We start from the raw sequence: 22,622 nt of genomic DNA, 5'->3' as shown, positions 1-22,622 counted from the left end.
AAATCTAGGGGACTGATGACCTCAAATGTTAAGTCCCACAGTGCTCAGAGCCTCTTTTTTTTATATATAAACCACTTGATATAAAGTAGTAGTCGACTTATACGTTAGACTCTGCTTCCGCTTGTTTTGGCGAGGGGGTGCTTCATCCAGCTTGGTAAAACATTACAGTCCCTAATATCCTGACAAAATATTATACTGAGTTTACATTCAGCTAATATTTTTCGAAGGACGGCAGTTTCGTCATTAAAAATGAGCATAAACGGTTATACGTATATCATCCATACCTATTCTATTAGAACTCGTCCTGCAAATTTGTTCGAATACAACGAGGGTCTGTACGGTGGCAGGATTTAATAATATTTCAGCCTATGTTTCACTGAATTGTAAAATTTTAAGCAGAGCTATAGCTTGTTGTTGTGGCCAGTTTCTCGCGTATCTCTTCCGCTCGCGATGAGTCAAATATCACGTGGCTGTTCGAGGAGGCTCGATACCGTATCGATCGCTGCGGCGTATGGGAAAATATAGAGACCGTTCGAACGCGTGTATCGTTTGCCCAGCTCTGCTGGGACAATGTTTAGTTGCGCCCTTGCTGCTACTACTACTCTACCTTTACCTGTGCACGTCTAAATCTTCGCTTATTGGTACTCTCAGTTCACTGTCCTCCAGTGAGACATTTGTGGCAGCGTCACAACTCTTTACCTGGCTCTACGCTATATTACTCGCAAAGGCTCTCCTATTGGCTTGTTGATTATGAGTACAGGGTGGTCCATTGATCGTGACCAGGCCACATATCTCACGAAATAAGCGTCAAACGAAAAAACTACAAACAACGAAATTTGTCTAGCTTGAAGGGGGAAACCAGATGGCGCTATGGTTGGCCTGCTAGATGGCGCTGCCATAGGTCAAACGGATATCAACTGCGTTTTTTTAAAAATAGGAACCCCCATTTTTATTACATATTCGTGTAGTATGTAAAGAAATATGAATGTTTTACACTTTTTTCGCTTTGTGATAGATGGCGCTGTAATAGTCACAAACATATGACTCACAATTTTAGACGAACAGTTGGTAACAGTTAGGTTTTTTAAAATTAAAATACAGAACGAAGGTACGTTTGAACATTTTATTTCGGTTGATCCAATGTGATACATGTACCTCTGTGAACTTATCATTTCTGAGAACGCCTGCTGTTACAGCGTGATTACCTGTACATACCACATTAATGCAATAAATGCTCAAAATGATGTCCGTCAACCTCAATGCATTTGGCAATACGTCTAACGACATTCCTCTCAACAGTGAGTAGTTCACCTTCTGTAATGTTCGCACATGCATTGACAATGCGCTGACGCATGTTGTCAGGCGTCGTCGGTGATTCACGATAGCAAATATCCTTCAACTTTCCCCACAGAAAGAAATCCGGGGACGTCAGATCCGGCGAACGTGCTTCGACGACCAATCCACCTGTCATGAAATATGCTATTCAATACCGCTTCAACGGCACGCAAGCTATGTGCCGGACATACATCATGTTGGAAGTACATCGCCATTCTGTCCTGCAGTGAAACATCTTGTAGTAACATCGGTAGAACATTACGTAGGAAATCAGCATACATTGCACCATTTAGATTGCCATCGATATAATGGTGGCCAATAATCCTTCCTCCCATAATGCCGCACCATACATTAACCCGCCAAGGTCGCTGATGTTCCACTTGTCGCAGCCATCGTGGATTTTCCGTTGCCCAGTAGTGCATATTATGCCGGTTTACGTTACCGCTGTTGGTGAATAAAGCTTCGTCGCTAAATAGAACGCGTGCAAAAAATCTGTCATCTTCCCGTAATTTCTCTTGTGCCCAGTGTCAGAACTGTGCACGACGGTCAAAGTCTTCGCCATGCAGCTCCTGGTGTATAGAAATATGGTACGGGTGCCATCGATGTTGATGTAGCATTCTCAACAGCGACCTTTTTGAGATTGCCGATTCACACCTACTTGGGCATCATCATTTGTTGCAGGTCGTTGTTGACGTTTTACATGTGGCTGAACACTTTCTGTTTCCTTAAATAACGTAACTATCCGGCGAACGGTCCGGACACTTGGATGATGTCCTCCAGGATACCGAGCAGCATACATAGCACACGTCCGTTGGGCATTTTGATCACAATAGCCATACATCAACGCGATATCGACCTTTTCCGCAAATTGGTAAACGGTCCATTTTAACACGGGTAATGTATCACGAAGCAAATATCGTCCGCACTGGCGGAATGATACGTGATACCACGTATTTATACGTTTGTGACTATTGCAGTGCCATCTATGACAAAGCGAAAAAAGTGGTCCAACTAAAACATTCATATTTCTTTACGTACTACACGAATATGTAATAAAAATGGGAGCTCCTATGTTAAAAAACGCAGTTGATATCCGTTTGACCTATGGCAACGCCATCTAGCGGGCCAACCATAGCGCCATCTGGTTTCCCCTTTCAAGGTAGACGAGTTTCGTTCTTTGTAGTTTTTTCGTTTGATGCTTATTTCGTGAGATATTTGGCCCGGTCACTATTAATGGACCACACTGTATACAGGGATTAACAACTGCGCTGTGAAGTTCCATGGAAACACGTCTCACCATCATTATCGTATGGAGGCAGGGAGTGAGCAATTTTCCTTGCTTCATACGCGAATGTAGTCGGGCTTGGAAAGGAGAAGGAAAGCACCGCCATTCTGGTCACATACTCGCCTATGGAGTCCAGACGACCGCCACGGCATCCTCAGGCAATGGCGTCATCGAGACGGGGTATGAAATCGCGTGGAATCAGCACTGCGCTCTTCCGGCCGTAGGTAATTTAGCTGACCTGGTGCTGCTTTTGCTCGGTCGAGTAGCTTCTCAGTGGACAGGCGTCTAGGGCCGACAGAAATGGGAATTCTCAGATTCCAAGCAATCCGATACATGTCGCCAAAGTCAAGTTAGCCCACTCATATCTCCGAAATGTGTCTTTTCTGTAGAGTATGTATGGATATGGTTTGAAAATTCACTCGGAAAGTTCACAACAAATGAATGCCACTGCTGAAAAGAATGTGTTTAAAAGGAATGCGATGCGTACAACATTGGACCTCCCGATTTAAGCGAAACTATGCTGAATGAAAAGGTGCTAGCATGTGATATTTGACCCCGCCCCTCTCCCTACCCCTGAAATCTTGGCTGTCGTGACAGTGGTCCGTAGCATAGCCCGTGTTCTAGGCTACGTTGGAAGGTGATATTAAGTGTAAATAAATTGCAGAACACATTTTTATTAAATTAATGTGAAAGTCCGAGAATATTTTGCAAACACAAAGGTGAAAGAAAATTTAACACATGATGACACTCGAATCTACTTCCTTCTGTTTATAAACTCCCGCACTCTTCACACCACAATACGCTGCATGTATATCTTAACAATGACATGAAGGCTTTCTAACGCCGACATGTTATTAACTGACAATTATAACAAATTCTAAAAAAGAGGGAGGTATTTGTGATAAATCTTCTCTCCGCCTTGCCTTGAAAGTTGAATTTTGGATTACCTTCTCCCGAGCTAAACAGCAGATATGAGCACCATGGATTCGCGAAGGATCTTGGTAGTACGATCGTAGCGACATCTATCGGATTGCTCGGTAGTTGAAAATCCCCATTTCTGCTGTTGCCCCTAGACGTCTGTCCTCAGTTGGCATCACGAAACTAAGTGTACGTAATTCCTGTCCTCCCAGGAAATACCGGGAATCGAACCAGGATACTCCGCGTTGACTACTTTATTTATTTTTTTCTTTCTTTCGATCTGTTTCTTCTTAGTTTTTTCTCAGTGCTTCTGTGCGGATGTAGCATGATATCTTTCATATTCTATCGATGAGAAATTTCACTCCGTTTGTTTTTACGGAGGGTGGCCAGTCCCCTGACAAAACACGCTGAGCTCCCGCGCTAGCTTAATTTGGGAACTGTGCTCTTAGGCACTTCACTACCTACGCGCTTTACCACTCAGGTACGGAGGCGGACTAGCCGGATGTGGAGTGGCTGGATGTACCCTCTGACAGACAGTTACGATTGCCAGCGGAGAGCGTATCCAGAGGTGCTACATTTGCACTGATGTGCGCGACGATTACTATTTCGATCGCTCGTTCGCACACTGTGGCGTTCGCCATTTTCCACGCAGTATATGCGATTTGTATGTAGTTACGAGCTTTATGCTGGGTGTGTCTCGTAAGTTGTATCACACCTTTGAACGTTTCAAGATATCGAAATGCGGTTTTCGGATAGTGATAATATGCAACAGGGCTCGTAATTTCTTTGTATGTATAATACTGTTAACTCTTGTATCGACGGAGTGTTGAACGAAGTAGGTCTTTTTAATGAAACTACACTACTGGCCATGAAAATTTCTACACCAAGAAGAAATGCAGATGATAAACGGGTATTCGTTGGACAAATGTATTATACTAGAACTGACATGTAATTACATTTTCACGCAATTTAGGTGCATAGATCCTATGAAATCAGTACCCAGAACAACCACCTCTGGCCGTAATAACGCCCTTGATACGCCTGGGCATTGAGTCAAACAGGGCTTGGATGGCGTGTACAGGTACAGCTGCACATACAGCTTCAACACGATACCACAGTTCATCAAGAGTGGTGACTGGCGTATTGTGACGAGCCAGTTGCTTGGCCACCATTGACCAGACGTTTCCAATTGGTGAGAGATAGGGAGAAAGTGCTGTCCAGGGCAGCATTCGAACATTTTCTGTATCCAGAAAGGCCCGTACAGGACCTGCAACATGTGGTCGTGCACTATCCTGCTGAAATGTAAGGTTTCGCATGGATCGTATGAAGGGTAGAGCCACGGGTCGTAACACATCTGAAATGTAACGTCCACTGTTCAAAGTGCCGTCAGTGCGAATAAGAGGTGACCGAGACGTGTAACTAATGGCACCCCATACCATCACGCCGGGTGATACGCCAGTATGGCGATGACGAATACACGCTTCCAATGTGCGTTGACCGCGATGTCACCAATCACGGATGCGACCATCATGATGCTGTAATCCGAACCTGGAGTCATCCGAAAAAATGACGTTTTGCCATTCGTGCACCCGGGTTCGTCGTTGAGTACACCATCGCAGGCGGTCCTGTCTGTGATGCCGCGTCAAGGATAACGGCAGTCATGGTCTCCGAGCCGATAGTCCATGCGGCTGCAAACGTCGTCGAAGTGTTCGTGCAGATGGTTATCTTGCAAACGTCCCCATCTGTTGACTTAGCGATCGAGACGTGGCTGCACGATCCGTTACAGCCATGCGGATGAGACGCCTGTCATCTCGACTGCTAGTGATACGAGTCCGTTGGGATTCAGCACGGCGTTCCGTATTACTCTCCTGAACCCACGGATTCTGCTAACAGTCATTGGATCTTGACCAACGCGAGTAGGAACGTCGCGATACGATAAACCGCAATCGCGATAGGCTACAATCCGACCTTTATCAATGTCGGAAACGTGATGGTACGCATTTCTCCTCCTTACACGAGGCATCACAACAATGTTTCACCAGGTAACGCCGGTCGATTGCTGTTTGTGTAAGAGAAATCGGATGGAAACTTTCCTCATGTCAGCACGTTGTAGGTGTCGCCACCGGCGCCAACCTTGTGTGAATGCTCTGAAAAGCCAATCATTTGCATATCACAGCAATTTCTTCCTTTCAGTTAAATTTTTGCGTCTGTAGCACGTCATCTTCGTGGTGTAGCAATTTTAATGGCCAGTAGTGTATATTGCAGGTTGTTAACGAAGGTACGAGCATATGGAATATGTTCACAGATATGAGGGTGACTCGAAGACTTGTTAAAGAATAGAACCCAGTATGTTGTCCTCGACGGCGAGTGTTCGTTATAGAGTAGGGTATCGCCAGGATTTCACCAAGGATGTGTGATAGGACCTCTGTTGTTCTCTATATAATAAATGATTTGATGGACAGCGTGGGGAGCAAACTGCGAGTTTTTGCTGCTGATGCTATGATGAACGGTAGGTGTCGAAGGAAGATACAAGAGTACTTAGACACCATTTATAGTTTAAGTTAGATTAAGTGGTGTCTAAGTCTAGGGACAGACGACCGCAGTAGTTAGGCCCCCTTAGGAATTCACATACATTTGAACATTTTGAACACAGTCAAGTCGTTTAAATATCTGCGTGTAATGCTGCAAACCGATATGAAATGGAACTAACATGCGAGAAATGGTAGGGAAGGCGTATGGTCGTGTATGTCAAAGTCCCAGTCGTGCCTTGCACAAGCTGTCCATATGAGTCCAATCGGTGAGGGGAAATTCGAACGGTCCCCTTGTCAGCAACATTTTGTCCTTCGCGGAGTGAGCCGTCCGTAGTGTTGCGGGGAGTCTGTGTACGACGAGGCAGGAGATAAACAAGCCGCCCGACGCGCGTCGCGGAGCACTGCAGCCGTTTCATTACGGTGCCCTCAGCGCGCTGGCGCCCCTCCCACTCGAGACAAATGCCGCTCAGGGCCAAGGGCGGCCGCGTCAGCCTAGGGCGCGCCGAGGTCGGCCGGTCCCTGCTGGCACGCGACGCCTTGCCGTGTCACGAGCTGCTTACCGTGCCGCTCGGCCCCACAGGCGTCCGGTCGCAGCGCACGCCGGGGCGCTGGTCACCCGAGCGGACCGGTACGTGTAAACCAACATCTTCTCACAGCCTACTACGTGATTGTCAGACTTCATCCGGAAGCAAACTTTACCTGCTGTTAATGTTTCGGTTGTCAGCCGTTCAGCCATCGTCGGCGCGATCCGGAAAGACTGACGATGAAGCGCTCTCGTCCACCTTGTATTTTGGTAGAGGGCGATAATAGCAGGCGCGTCGAATTATAGTAGAACAAATTACTCACGTACGGCAGAGATTAGATATTCAAAACTACCCGGACACTCTTGTGTATTGCGGTATTGATCTCTAGGTGTCACGAAGAGGCTGTCCCGCCAGTATATAAAGTGTCTGGGAGCATTGTGTTGTCAGTAGAAAAGTAGTAACTAAAATGGCTCTGAGCACTATGGGACTTAACACCTGAGGTCATCAGTCCCTTAGAACTTACAACTACACTACTGGCCATTAAAATTCGTACACCACGAAGATGACATGCTACAGACGCGAAATTTAACCGACAGGAAGAAGATACTGTGATATGAAAATGATTAGCTTTTCAGAGCATTCACACAAGGTTGGCGCCGGTGGCGACACCTACAACGTGCTGACATGAAAAAAGTTTCCAACCGATTTCTCATACACAAACAGCATTTGACCGGCGTTGTCTGTTGAAACGTTGTTGTGATGCTTCGTGTAAGGAGGAGAAATGCGTACCATCACGTTTCCGACTTTAATAAAGGACGGATTGTAGCCTATCGGGATTGCGGTTTATCGTATCGCGACATTGTTGCTCGCGTTGGTTGAGATCCAATGACAGTTATCAGAATATGGAATCGATGGGTTCAGGAGGGTAATACGGAACGCCGTGCTGGATCCCAACGGCCTCGTATCACTAGCAGTCGAGATGACAGGCATCTTATCCGCATGGCTGTAACGAATCGTGCAGCCACGTCTCGATCCCTGAGTCAACAGATGTGGACGTTTGAAAGACAACTATCTGCACGAACAGTTCGACGACGTTTGCAGCAGCATGGGCTATCAGCTCGGAGACAATGGCTGCGGTTACCCTTGACGCTGCATCACAGACTGGAGCGCCTGCGATGGTGTACTCAGCGACGAACCTGGGTGCACGAATGGCAAAACGTCATTTTTTCGGATGAATACAGGTTCTGTTTACAGCATCATGATGGTCGCATCCGTGTTTGGCGACATCGCGGTCAACGCACATTGGAATCGTGCATTCGTCAACGCTATACTGGCGTATCACCCGGCGTGATGGTATGGGGTGCCATTGGTTACACGTCTCGGTCACCTCTTGTTCGCATGGACGGTACTTTGTACAGTGGACGTTACATTTCAAATGTGTTACGACCCGTGCTCTACCCTTCATTCAATCCCTGCGAAACTCTACATTTCAGCTGGATAATGCACGTACGCATGTTGCAGGTCCTGTACGGGCCTTTCTGGATAGAGAAAATGTTCGACTGCTGCCCTGGCCAGCACATTCTCCAGACCTCTCACCAATTGAAAACGTCTGGTCAATGGTGGCCGAGGAACTAGCTCGTCACAATACGCCAGTCACTACTCATGATGAACTGTGGTATCGTGTTGAAGCTGCGTGGGCAGCTGTACCTGTACACACCATCCAAGCTCTGTTTGACTCAATGCCCAGGCGTATCAAGGCCGTTATTACGGCCAAAGGTGGATGTTCTGGGTACTGATTTCTTAGGATCTATGCACCCAAATTGCGTGAATATGTAATCACATGTCAGTTCTAGTATAATATATTTGTCCAATGAATACTCGTTTATCATCTGCATTTCTTCTTCGTGTAGCAATTCTAATGGCCAGTAGTGTAGCACGAGCGTACACAGCGAATTGTAGTGGAAGAAATTACTCACGTACGCAGAGATTGGTTACTCAAAAGTACCCGGACACCCTTGTGTATTGCGGTATTGATCTCTCGGTGTCACGAAGCGGCTGTCCCGCTAGTATAAAAAGTCTGGGAGTATTGTGTTGTCAGTAGAAAAGCAGTAACTAAAATGGCTCTGAGCACTATGGGACAACTTCTGAGGTCATCAGTCCCCTAGAACTTAGAACTACTTAAACCTAACCAACCTAAGGAGACATCACACATATCCATGCCCGAGGCAGGATTCGAACCTGCGAGCGTAGCGGTCGCGCGGTTCCAGACTGAGGCGCCTAGAACCGCTTGGCCCCAACGGCCGGCAAAAGCTGTAACTGCAGAATGAGTTGTTCAGGAGAGCCCAGTGAGATTTTACGTGGATCTCGCCCGATTAACAACTGAATCAGGAAGATTTCAACCCTTCTAAAGTTGTCCAAGTCGACCGCTGCGATGTGCTTGTGAAGTGGAAATGCGAAGGAACAACCAGATCTAAACCAAGACCAGACCGACCTCTTGTACTGACGGACAGGGTCTGTCGTTCATTGTGCAGGGTGACTGAAGCGGAAATCAGCGGAAGATATCGCAAGTGAGTTCCAAAGTGCTACCAGCAGTCCAGCTAGCCCAGTGACTTTGCCTAGGAGTAAAAATTAAATGTCAAGTGACTAGGGCCTCCCGGCGGGCAGACCGTTCGTCGGGTGCAAGTCTTTCGATTTGACGGCACTGCGGCGATTTGCGCGTCGATGGGGATGAAATAATGATGATTAGGACAACACAACACCCAGTCCCTAAGCTGGGAATCGATCCCGGGCCCTTACGATTGACATTCTGTCGCGCTGAACGCTTTTTTTTTTTATAAAAAATCTCATTTTGTTCGCTTTAGTTCGTTCCACCTGCTCGGGGCGAACGTCGTGAGACATCCGTTTAAGTTTGTTGTTGATCGATTAACTCAGTTTTTTTATTACAGAGGGCAGCTAACCCTCTGACCGAACACGCTGAGCTAGCGTGCCGGCCTCTGTTTTTTTATACTTAAACTAACTTGCGCTATGGACAACACACACACACACACACACACACACACACACACACACACACACACACACACACACACATGCCCGAGGGAGGATTCGAACCTCTGCCGGGACCAGGAATCCTGCCTCGGGCATGGATGTGTGTGATTTCCTTAGGTTAGTTAGGTTTAAGTAGTTCTAAGTTCTAGCGGACTGACGACCTCAGATGTTAAGTCCCATAGTGCTCAGAGCCATTTGAACATCAGCGTTCCAGAAATGGACTAGCTTGCCCAGCGTCCCGACCTGAATCCAAATGGACTCCTTTGGGATGAGTTACAACGTCCAAGTCGCTCCAGACCCCTGAATCCAACGTCAGTACATTCTCTGGTTTCGGCTCTTGAGGAAGAATGGGCTGCCATACTCCCACAGACATTCAGACACCTTCTTGATAGTGTCCCAAGCAGAGTACAAGCCATCTTAAAGGCAAAGGAAGCACACACCCCATCTTAATGTCGAATAATAGGTGTTAGGATACTGTCGATCAGTTAGTGTATTTCGGTTGTCAAGACCGACAGACTGTAAAGCGCTCCGGTCCACCTTATATCCTGTCAGAGCGAGTTAATTACTCTTGCGTACACCATAAATCATAGTGGCAGAACTACCATATGGACGGAAGAAATGTATGGTATCGCGACCCATCTGTGAAGGAGGTTGTTTCAAAAATTCTGGTCGACAGGGGGACGGTACGGTTTTCTAAGATGCTTAACTATGGCTAGTGCTGCTTGGTTGGTTGATTTGGGGGAAAGGGACCAAACAGTGAGGTTACCGGTCCCATCGGGTTAGGGAACGATGGGGAAGGAAGTTGGCCGTGCCTTGTCAGAGGAACCTGAAGCGATTTAGGGGAATCACGGAAAACCTGAAACAGGACGGTCGAACGCGGGTTTGAACCGTCGTCCTCCCGAGTCCAGTGTGCTAACCAATGCGCCACCTCGCTCGGTGATAGTGCTGGATTACACATTTTGTCAAGATTAAAAGCATCGTCACGGCTAATTAAATCATTCGTCAGATTATTTCAGTAGTTTCCCTGAAAACTGGATCGCAGAAGGACGAGTCAGATATTAAATTTCGGACGTTATTGTAGTCCATAGCGTGACTTGCCCTTATACAGTGCTCGGCCATTGCCGATTTATCAGGCTATAGCAGCCAGGTATAACGTCGATGTTATAACGCATTGTTCTTGAATTGTACAGAAATCACGTCCGATATACGACTGACTGCACTGCCTTCCGCAGTGTCAAATCGTCTTCCTCGTAGCGAACGAGCGTTGCTATCGTTGGTGCTGGCAAAAACGTAACCTTGCTTTTATGTTTAAAGCGCGTAGGACCTAATTTAGAAGAAAAATTCCCCACGAACGGTATAAAGGCCGTCGTCTCAAAGTTTTTGGGTTCAGCTTCGTAAGGTGGGACTCGCACATTCGGTTTTAATTGTAAAGCCTTGCAGATCTTCGATGGTGGATAGCCATTATCTTAAAAAAATTCAGATGTTGGATTTTTTCCTATAGGTGACCCTTATAAGCAGTCAAATGTGCCCTGCGTACAACTTTATTCACGACGCCATTGGTCTGCGCAGGATGATGACGGACTTCCAAGAAAGAAGATGTGCATTTTTTCCATCTCCACGATAAATTAGCTGCTCCCATGAACGGAGTTCAGATGGTCCAAGAACTGATAAAGTGTCTCCTCCCAATGGAAGCACTTTCACATTTTCCTCATCATCTTTTTGAATCCCTAGGTAAAAAGCCTTGAACTGAAACATTTTATTTAGTAGTTGAACCTTCAAGTCATTGTTACGAGAGCGTGCAGTAAAGTAACGCCTCCGATTTTTTTGTGAAAACACTTAAAAATTTTTAAATAACAGAAAATTTATTAACAGCCTAAATCTTTATTTTTCATGTCTAAATATTAACTATTTCTCAACATTGTCACCATGGCGACGAACAAATTGCTCCCAACGAGAGGCCAGTTTGTTGATAACGTCAATGTAGAATGTTTTACTTTGTTAAGGGAGTCACAACCTCATCTCTGCGTGCACCGCTTAATCGCTAAGAAAGTGAATTTCTCGAATGCGTTCATTAAATTCTGGAAACAGATGAAAATCGTATGAGTCCAAGTAGGGACTGTATGGACTGTGATCGGTGGAACCAGAGGCGTCTGACTGTTGCAAATGCCGCAGCACGCTGTGTTGTCTAACATTGTCACTGTACAAAACTTTCATTTTTTTGTGGATTTCAATTGGAAGCACGTTTTCTGCGGTTAGAAACTCGATTACAGCACTCTGTTTCTCACGCACCGACATAGTTACGTTACGTACTGGCATTTTACACGGCGCAATTTGGAGCTCTCTAGCTGTAGGGGTTGCAGCTTGCATCAGCGAAGCGGGAAAGTCGACCGAGTAATATGCATAACGTATAATACCTCAATAGATACTGAAAACAGAATAAAAAGTTCGGAGGCATTACTTTCTAGCACGCACTCGCATATCAACTAAGTTTTGGGTCGATGTAATGATCTCTGTTTTGTTAATTGAATCCAGCTTCCTGGGAAACCCAAAATGGGAATAAAATAATTCGCCTGCCTCAAGCCTCTGTCGCAACATAGATTCAAACAGGTCTATGACACGAAGGAAACTCTTAGTTTTTAATTTTTCTGATGGGGTAGGCTCGACGTGTGGTGCTTCAACGGATGACAAACGTACGTTTGACTGACATAGCAGTAATAAATTATATACAAAACGTCATTCGTCAGTCTGCCTATTAGTGGTTCAAATGGTTCAAATGGCTCTGAGCACTATGGGACTTAACATCTATGGTCATCAGTCCCCTAGAACTTAGAACTACTTAAACCTAACTAACCTAAGGACATCACACAACACCCAGTCATCACGAGGCAGAGAAAATCCCTGACCCCGCCGGGAATCGAACCCGGGAACCCAGGCGCGGGAAGCCTATTAGTGGAAACCGCATAAAAACTCCTACAGTAGTTCCTGGGATTAGCTTTCACATGTTTCACATACAGACAGAAAAACTCATCGGGGAAGTTTAATTTATAGTATGTGCTTTTACCATCTAAAGAGCCACGCGTTTGACTGGCTGCAACTGGGAATTTGGCGTGAGGGAGCGCGGCGTTTGAGAGGCGAGTGATGACTTAATTCATCAGCTGTCAACTGGAAAATCAGCCGAATAGGCCCATATAAAATAATTATGTCTACGTTTTTTACGACTGTAAGAGAGCCCACACAACAGTGTTAATACAAAGACTTATTGTACGTAAAATTTTTGTTGTGCTGGCGCATCGGCTGCAGCGCACATAGCCAGCGTGTAAACACGGCCCTGCGTGCCAGAGGTGTGTTGAAAGAGGCTCGCTAGTTTTTAAACACAAGCATCGCATGTTGTATCGAACCACGAAACTTAACGTCGTCATCAGAATATGCTTTGTGGTCTAAGATTCCGTCATTTTGATTTTCAGCGTGTTATTTTTTTAATTGCATGAGAATTACAACGCCTTTGAAAGCATTAAATTATGCGCATCTTGATTTGATAAGGAAAACATAGCACAATATTTTTTAACCTGTGATTAATATTAGTTAGAGACTTTGCAGTTAGATAGTTCATCTTTCGAAAAATAGTACACTGAAATTAAAAATGAAACTAATTGTATGTTTCTAAAGCAGCATGCTCCCAAAACTATCAAAGAGGTTGTTTACAAAAGAGACTGCCTATAGAACTACTGTGCGTCCCATGATAGAAATATACTCTTGTGTGGGATCCATACCAAACATGACTAACGATCATTGTTTGCGGAAACCCTTGTCTATTCTGTTGTAGTATTTTGCAGCACAGCAACCCACATATAATTACCAGAAGTACATAAACATTTGTTTATTGAAAGATTAACTCAAACAGTGCTGCTTAAGCACACATTAATCTGTCCGAGCTGAGAACTAAGTTTCACAAAAGAACAGTTACTTTCAGAAGTAAACACCCGTCCAGAGACAAAGTGAATTGTCCGCAGCTCGTGGTCGTGCGGTAGCGTTCTCGCTTCCCACGCCCGGGTTCCCGGGTTCGATTCCCGGCGGGGCCAGGGATTTTCTCTGCCTCGTGATGACTGGGTGTGTGTGATGTCCTTAGGTTAGTTAGGTTTAAGTAGTTCTAAGTTCTAGGGGACTGATGACCATAGATGTTAAGTCCCATAGTGCTCAGAGCCAACAAAGTGAATTAATATGCATCGCTACTAAGGCTGTGGGCAGCTCTTTACTCATAGATGCTGCCGCTGACTGCATAGCTGATGCCCGCTGACCGAGAACTGCTGAAGACGACCCCTGGCTGCCGATAATGAACTGTTGGTTGCCGAGGAACTCTGAGCTCTTCGCTCCGCTGTTGCAGAACTCTGTTGAACTCCAGGTGAACTCCGCCGATGAACTGGCTGCTCGCTTCTTGAACCGCGAGCTATAAAGCAGCACGGGTTACTACACTGAATCCATGCTATTGATTGATGCTGCGGACGATAACAGAGGCGTTCGTTGGCTTCGCAAGCGGGCTGATGTCATAAGTGTGTGCGACTGGCGCACGTCAGGAGGTATGGCAAAACAGTGCAGTCGCCGCTAGCGGCATCTGGGGACAAGTTCTCACCACTCTTGGGCGCGCCTAGATGTAAGCAAGTTGACACGCCGCTACGACAGAAGGGTTGACTACGTGACAGGGGTAGTGACAAGGAATACAGCAGATTCCTAGAAATTTTCAGTCCCCCGAAAGGTTATAATTATAGATCATAAAACATGTTGGAAATTTCTGCAACATACCGACGACAGCGACACAGCTTTATATTTGTGTGCGTCTGTTCGATGACCCTTCTTGAAAACGGGAATAACCTGTGCAATTTTTGCAATCACTTTGAACGCTCGGCTGGTCCCGGCGGAGGTTCGAGTCCTCCCTTGGGCATGGGTGTATGTGTTTGTCCTTAGGATAATTTAGGTTAAATAGTGTGTAAGCTTAGGGACTGATGACCTTAGCAGTTAAGTCCCATAAGAACTCACACACATTTGAACGCTTCATTCCTCCAACGACCTGTGGTAGATAGCTGCTATAAGAGATGTAATGTCTTTCGCATATTCTCTGTATAATCATATAGCTATCCCATCAGGCATCGAGGTAATCTCTGAGGGTACAGGCAAAACCTTATCCATGACCGCACATGACATTTGTCGTCTAATCGTTTCCTTTCGTAAAAGGCCACTACAGTAGCAGTCGCGCCAGTTAGTTGCTCCTGATTATTACGATAATGGAGGTCTTTGTATATGCGAGTTCATTCTCAAACCCGGCATGAAGACAGAAATATTGTAATCTATTCTGAAATTAATGAATTAATGAAGTATTCGTAGTGGTCATATACAATTTTATTATATAGTAGAAAGTGTTAGTATGCAACTTACGAACAGTTATAACTATAAATAACTAAGATACAGTACATCATGTACAAGATTAGATTTGATTGCCTCCCGTTATCAAAGCTCTACCAACGAAATCATCCGCCCACTTGACTCGACCCAATTCGAAGCTTAAACATGGCAACACTTCTTTATAAACTGGAAGGAAGTAAGCTTAACATGACCTCGAATTCTAGGTAATTAAAAATGAAGATCAAGCACAGGGGTGTAGAACGGTGTGTTTGAAGCAACTACTCCGATATTTGACTGGAGTATTTTAAGGAAGCCGCTCCAAACTAGATTCTCGGTGGATTGTTAAGGTCCATTCTAGTCTGGTGGTTTTGGGGGATCTTGAAGTTCACTCAAATCTCCTGCTAGGATCACAAGCCTCATTCCTGACACGTGTGCCTCATAGTGTGCTTTGGTGCTCCGCAACCACATTCTAGAAGATATATGCTTGACCATCCACAAGAAGAATCCGCCAACCGACAGTGTCCGAGGTCAGGTCTGTTTATCCCATCTGAGATATATCTTTTAAGCTTCACGTTTGGAAAATGGCTCTGAGCGCTATGGGATTTAACAGCTGAGGTCATTAGCCCCTAGAACTTAGAACTCCTTAAACCTAACTAACCTAAGGACATCAGACACACATCCATGCCCGAGGCGGGATTCGAACCTGCGACCGTAGCGGTCGCGCGGTTCCAGACTGAAGCGCCTAGAACCGCTCAGCCACACCGGCCGGCTTCACGTTTGGCGTTTTGTGGAAACCACCGATAAAGATCCAAGGTTTCCCAGGGACAGACAGTCTTTGCTCGATCAAACTGTTAATTCCTAATTATTTATCTACGATTTTCCTGTTAACGTAGGAGTTTTTAAAGTAATGGAATTGTATTAGTGTTATTCCTCGCTGTCAAGCGTAAGATAACTTTACAGCTCTGCGACTACGCGTATGGGTAGTTGTTCCTTGAGTAACACGTCAGAGATTAATCTGCAGCTCCCAGTTTACTGTTTAGCTCAGGATGATCAGATACTGCCCCTGACGGGATGGCTCGCAACAGAATTCTAAATATCGACGTAGCAGCGACATCAGCGAATCTGACGCGAAAACTGCGTTTCCCTGTGGGTTCCCATACGTATTCAGAATGAAAACAATCACATTTTTCACCCATTGCTTTCTCAGCCGTCATTCCGGAAGAGATGGTTTCGGTTGCAGCTACATGGTATACTTTCCCTTTGCATTGTTCGTTTTACACACACACACACACACACACACACACACACACACACACACCGGTACCACGTAACTCACGGCCTTGTTTAGCAACCTGAGCAACACTTGTTTAATACGCTCGTAAGTCGTTTCTTACCATATCCGAGATTAGACTTCTTTTGCACATGACGGCTTCCTGCGTTGTAAAAACGTAAACGAACAGTGATGTTACGTCAGATTGAACTGTCACCAGCCATGACCGTAACTCTACGTTTATCAGAATACGAATTCATGGGTGTGCGACGAAGTGTGATGACCTTTAAAGAGGTGATAACGGGCTTAGGAAAACTGCGTAAGGAAATGCAGTGTTAATTTGACTGAATGTGCCTCTGTTAATAATTGAATACGCTGTACGGCATCCATTGTAAAGGTTTAGAATGGTATTGCTTTGATGTCTACAGCAAGAGTATCGTGTATTAATTCAGTTTTCACCGGTGAATACCGTATCATGCCGTCAATCTTTACTGGCACTACTCTCTTACTGGCGCTACACTCTTACTGGCTCTGTGACATCATCCATCCAGTGTTCTTTCTGATATAATACAATTTACTTATATATGCATTGAGGCTCTGTTCATTTGACACATGATCTGAAACATATCGTTACATATCCTCATGTTTTTAAAGAAAATATATGTTAAAGGTTGAGCTATAAAGGACCTGAACTAATAATACTCGTAATAATAATAATAATTTAACTGCTGTTGTTTGTTATTTAGCAGTTTTCTCGTACGGTAGAACCCATACCTCACTTTTGCACATCAGAGCAGAAATTATTATGGTTTGCGCCAGAAGTTCATACTTTCTTAGGTCTCCGAAAAAAGCACCATTAATGATTTTCAGTTAGTTACACTTCTAACAGATTCTGAATCTCTAGATGCCAAGATACCCTCGCCAGTGGGAATAACAGGATTGTGCTCTATAGCTACCAAGTGAAAGTCTTGAGTGGATGTTTGTGAGCATTCCTCACTGACTACAGTTGTTCCTAATCATCAGCCATTATATTCATCCACAGCTGTCGAAACACAAACTGCATAAAAATTTAAAAATGTTGTTACTTGTCGTACTATTAAACATATTTTTCTTAAAATCTTCTCTTTCAACAATAGCTGATTCTGAATATCTATCCATTCTTTGTAGTATGTTTATCATTGGAAAAGGCGTCATATACGGCTAGAGAGAAAATATTCCTAACAAAAAAAAAACTGCACAAGTCCTGGATCACATACGCGATAGTGCAACCCGTTTTCTAGCCTGGCTTGCTCACAGCGGTGTCTCGACGGAAGCGAATGCTACTGAGGACGAAAGTTCACACCGATGCACTTAACCTAACTAGTTTCCATACCAGTTTCTTGGAAGTGAAAAGCTCTCCCACTAACTTCGGTGAGAACTGGCTATTATTCTTGGCTCACAGCCAGTGCTGTCTAGCTTGGCTTTCACTGTCTTCAGCCATTCAGGTTACGAGTGGATGATGCCGTTTGTAAGTACAAAACTCTAAATACTAGTTCCTGGAAAACATGGCAAAGACACTCAGTTTTATGAAGTTCGCTCGGCTCCAACAAATAATACGCGATATCAGGAATTAACAGTTTTTGTTTAGCAGTCTGGTATTGCCAAGTTTTTCACATGCGACCGATTTCGGATTTACGAACGATTCATTCTCCAATTCATATTTGTTATAAACTAACTCGTCAGTTTCGGAGCTGAATAGCATCCGCACGTCGGAGGACATGTGGATGCTATTTAACTCCTAAACTGACGAGTTTCGGGCATCAAGTCCATTGTATGCGACATATCGGCAGCGTGAAAATGTAAATAATGCAACAGTCACTTACGTTCTTACGTCTTAAAGAACGCCACAATATGAGAATACGAGAACCATAACCGACAATTGCGCTACGACGGCTATCCACAAAGTACATTACGTTTTGGATTTAAAAATAAATAAAGTATTGGAAATTTTTTTATTACATACAGATGAAAGCCACACTTAAATACTACTTTTCTACATAGTTGCCATTTAAATTAAGGCACTTATCGTAGCGATGAACGAGCTTGGAAATTCCTTCGTCGTAAAATTCGGCCGCCTGCGCCTTCAACCACATGGTTACCTCTTCTTGAAGCTGTGCGTCGTCATCAAAACGCTGCATAGCCAACCACTTCTTCATTGCTGGGAATAAGTGGAAGTCGCTCGGTGCCAGGTCGGGACTGTACGGCGGATGAGGAAACAACTCCCACTTAAAAGATTCGAGAACTTCACGAGTGGCATTTGCCATGTGGGCCCGGGCGTTGTCGTGAATCAGCAAGATCTTTGAGCCCAACTTTCCCCTGCGCTTGTCTTGTATTGCTCTTCTGAGGTTGTGCAGAGTGTGGCAATACCTTTGAGAGTTTATTGCAGTGCCTCTTTCCAGGAAATCCACAAAAATCACACCTTTTCTGTCCCAAAAGAGGTAACCACGTGGTTGAAGGCGCAGGCGGCCGAATTTTACGACGAAGGAATTTCCAAGCTCGTCCATCGCTACGATAAGTGCCTTAATTTAAATGGCAACTATGTAGAAAAGTAGTATTTAAGTGCGGCTTTCATCTGTATATAATAAAAAAATTCCAATACTTTATTTATTTTTAATTCCAAAACGTAATGTACTTTGTGGATAGCCCTCGTATAATATCAGTTTTACTGTGCTTGAAAATGCGCGTTATACCCGAAAGACGATTTGTAATTGCACTGGTCAACATTTTTGTTGCATTGCTATCAGCAGCAGTTCTTACCTAATGTAAGGGTGCTGATTTCAAATCTGTGGCCGCTTTTCTTCTGAAAGCTCCATTTTTGTTGCAATCACCAAATGCCAGTATTTCATCTTTCTATCAGTAGATCATAACGTAGGTCGACAAATTTAACTCCCTTGGACTTAGCCGGGTAACGCAAATGAAATATATAAAACGGTCTAAATATACACTCCTGGAAATTGAAATAAGAACACCGTGAATTCATTGTCCCAGGAAGGGGAAACTTTATTGACACATTCCTGGGGTCAGATACATCACATGATCACACTGACAGAACCACAGGCACATAGACACAGGCAACAGAGCATGCACAATGTCGGCACTAGTACAGTGTATATCCACCTTTCGCAGCAATGCAGGCTGCTATTCTCCCATGGAGACGATCGTAGAGATGCTGGATGTAGTCCTGTGGAACGGCTTGCCATGCCATTTCCACCTGGCGCCTCAGTTGGACCAGCGTTCGTGCTGGACGTGCAGACCGCGTGAGACGACGCTTCATCCAGTCCCAAACATGCTCAATGGGGGACAGATCCGGAGATCTTGCTGGCCAGGGTAGTTGACTTACACCTTCTAGAGCACGTTGGGTGGCACGGGATACATGCGGACGTGCATTGTCCTGTTGGAACAGCAAGTTCCCTTGCCGGTCTAGGAATGGTAGAACGATGGGTTCGATGACGGTTTGGATGTACCGAGCACTATTCAGTGTCCCCTCGACGATCACCAGTGGTGTACGGCCAGTGTAGGAGATCGCTCCCCACACCATGATGCCGGGTGTTGGCCCTGTGTGCCTCGGTCGTATGCAGTCCTGATTGTGGCGCTCACCTGCACGGCGCCAAACACGCATACGACCATCATTGGCACCAAGGCAGAAGCGACTCTCATCGCTGAAGACGACACGTCTCCATTCGTCCCTCCATTCACGCCTGTCGCGACACCACTGGAGGCGGGCTGCACGATGTTGGGGCGTGAGCGGAAGACGGCCTAACGGTGTGCGGGACCGTAGCCCAGCTTCATGGAGACGGTTGCGAATGGTCCTCGCCGATACCCCAGGAGCAACAGTGTCCCTAATTTGCTGGGAAGTGGCGGTGCGGTCCCCTACGGCACTGCGTAGGATCCTACGGTCTTGGCGTGCATCCGTGCGTCGCTGCGGTCCGGTCCCAGGTCGACGGGCACGTGCACCTTCCGCCGACCACTGGCGACAACATCGATGTACTGTGGAGACCTCACGCCCCACGTGTTGAGCAATTCGGCGGTACGTCCACCCGGCCGCCCGCATGCCCACTATACGCCCTCGCTCAAAGTCCGTCAGCTGCACATACGGTTCACGTCCACGCTGTCGCGGCATGCTACCAGTGTTAAAGACTGCGACGGAGCTCCGTATGCCACGGCAAACTGGCTGACACTGACGGCGGCGGTGCACAAATGCTGCGCAGCTAGCGCCATTCGACGGCCAACACCGCGGTTCCTGGTGTGTCCGCTGTGCCGTGCGTGTGATCATTGCTTGTACAGCCCTCTCGCAGTGTCCGGAGCAAGTATGGTGGGTCTGACACACCGGTGTCAATGTGTTCTTTTTTCCATTTCCAGGAGTGTATTTAGTGGTACAAATTGAAACACATACACCATGAAGGATGCTACAGTTAGATAACAGTGACTTATAACTAATACATTCCATTGACGCAGGTAGTTTCGTGTTTCAAGCTCTTCTGTTTGTTCACTACTTCAAGGAGATCTCATTTAATACTCTAGCCGTAGTCTGCCATCATATGTTTGTTCCATCTCCCTTGATAGCGATTTTCCACAGTGCTGAGGTCATGATGGAACCATTCGCCTTGCTCGTCACTGATTTTTCATGAGTAATCAGGGAATTTGTAAGATAACTGTGTGCGAAGTGAAGTGACACACTCACATGACACCCCTGGATCTGAAAGCTGACAACATACCAGCTATGAGATTTTTCACAATTAGTAACTTTTTTACTATCCCGCAACGAATGACACTCGTGGAATCGTTTCCTTGATGTTAATCTTTGTTTTAAACTCCTCATCAAGTACAAGTGGCTGAATCTGGAGTCCTTTAAACAAGTCCTTTAAACACTCCTGTATTGATCTTCTCAAGGTACAAAGCAGGAAGGGCACTGACCATATGTTGGAACCATTGAGGGTCTCCATCTAATGCTTTAAAAACCTGTTGTCTCAAATCCAGTTTGATATGGCGTGGAGGGAAAATCATTTTTTTCTCGACAATTGGGTCGCTGACAGCATTCCAGTACCTATCTCGTCCCTGGATATCCTATATGCAAATAAGACAGTGATACTTTGTAATTCTGCTCCGTTGGCCATGTTGCAAATTAACCATTTTGAGGTCCACGAATATTATACTGGAGAGCTCTTGGTATTGAGGTGAACCATACTCTTCAGGTCATTACGCTCCTCTTGTAAATACGCGAAATGACCCACTGGAACAGGTGCATAGACATTTCCATTATGTAATAGACACACTTCAGACTGCGTTTTGAACTGTCTACAAATAAACGTCAGTCATCAAGGTTGTACAATATAATTCCAAATTCCTGGAGAAGACCTCATAGATTATGGCAATAAACAAACTTAGCCGGCCGGTGTGGCCGTGCGGTTCTAGGCGCTTCAGTCTGGAACCGCGTGACCGCTACGGTGGCAAGTTCGAATCCTGCCTCGGGCATGGATGTGTGTGATGTCCTTAGGTTAGTTAGGTTTAAGTAGTTCTGAGTTCTAGGGGACTGATGACCTCAGAAGTTAAGTCCCATAGTGCTCAGAGCCATAAACAAACTTATCTTTCGGTGTAAAATTTGAAAGAAAGACTTTTTTCTGCTTTCGGTAATGTGCTACTTTTGTAATATCACTCGGCAGACATTTTTCTTCCAATCCAGAGGCTAAAACGTCAGCTGCAAGTTTGGAGAGAAACCTAATTTCATTTTAAGCTCTTCCGTTTGTGGAAAACTTCAGGGAGGTCTCGTTTAACGTACCAGCAACAGTCTACCATCACATGTTTGTCCCATTTCCTTTCTAAATAATTAATGTAACCGCATGCTGCTTGAATGGAAAAGTTGGAATTGTATGAAAACCAGAGCATGCACAGCAAAACAGATTTCAAATTTAAAGTCAGCCAAAAAAAAAAGTGAGAATCAGTAAAAAATCTCACTCAAATAAGTGTTCGAAAAAAAGTTGTTGACCATTGTTGTTCACTTGGTTCGTAGATGAAACAATACAGCTGTAGCACCCCACAATTAAGGGTGATGGTGATGGTGATGATGTGATGTTAAGGGGAAAGAAGAACAAGAAGTAGTACTGTGATCGGTACTTCCATTGTGTCGTGTCGTTTTTGTCGCTGGAAGATGAAACCCGGTGCCGGGAGATGGCCTACGCATATCGCAAAGTACCAAGCTTAGTGCCTTCATCTGACGAACAGGTCGACTGTGTCCTACGGTCAAGTTATATGACACGGTACGAATACGTTTAGACTTTAAA

The 22,622-nt window shown here is 45.3% G+C and overlaps 1 protein-coding gene across 1 annotated transcript in view; it reads left to right on the top strand.

Moving 5' to 3' along the window:
• Nucleotides 1-6,528: 6,528 nt before the first annotated feature.
• Nucleotides 6,529-22,622, top strand: part of LOC124788495 (sphingosine kinase 1-like) — a 192,379-nt gene continuing 176,285 nt past the window's right edge. Inside the window, exon 1 of the mRNA XM_047255765.1 lies at nt 6,529-6,697. Coding sequence (XP_047111721.1) covers nt 6,529-6,697 — 169 coding nt within the window. The remainder of the gene's footprint in view (nt 6,698-22,622) is intronic.

Source organism: Schistocerca piceifrons, chromosome 3, assembly GCF_021461385.2.
Source record: "Schistocerca piceifrons isolate TAMUIC-IGC-003096 chromosome 3, iqSchPice1.1, whole genome shotgun sequence".
Lineage (NCBI taxonomy): Eukaryota > Metazoa > Arthropoda > Insecta > Orthoptera > Acrididae > Schistocerca > Schistocerca piceifrons.
Note: the sequence above shows the minus strand (reverse complement) of the source record. Positions and strands in the feature narration are given on the sequence as shown.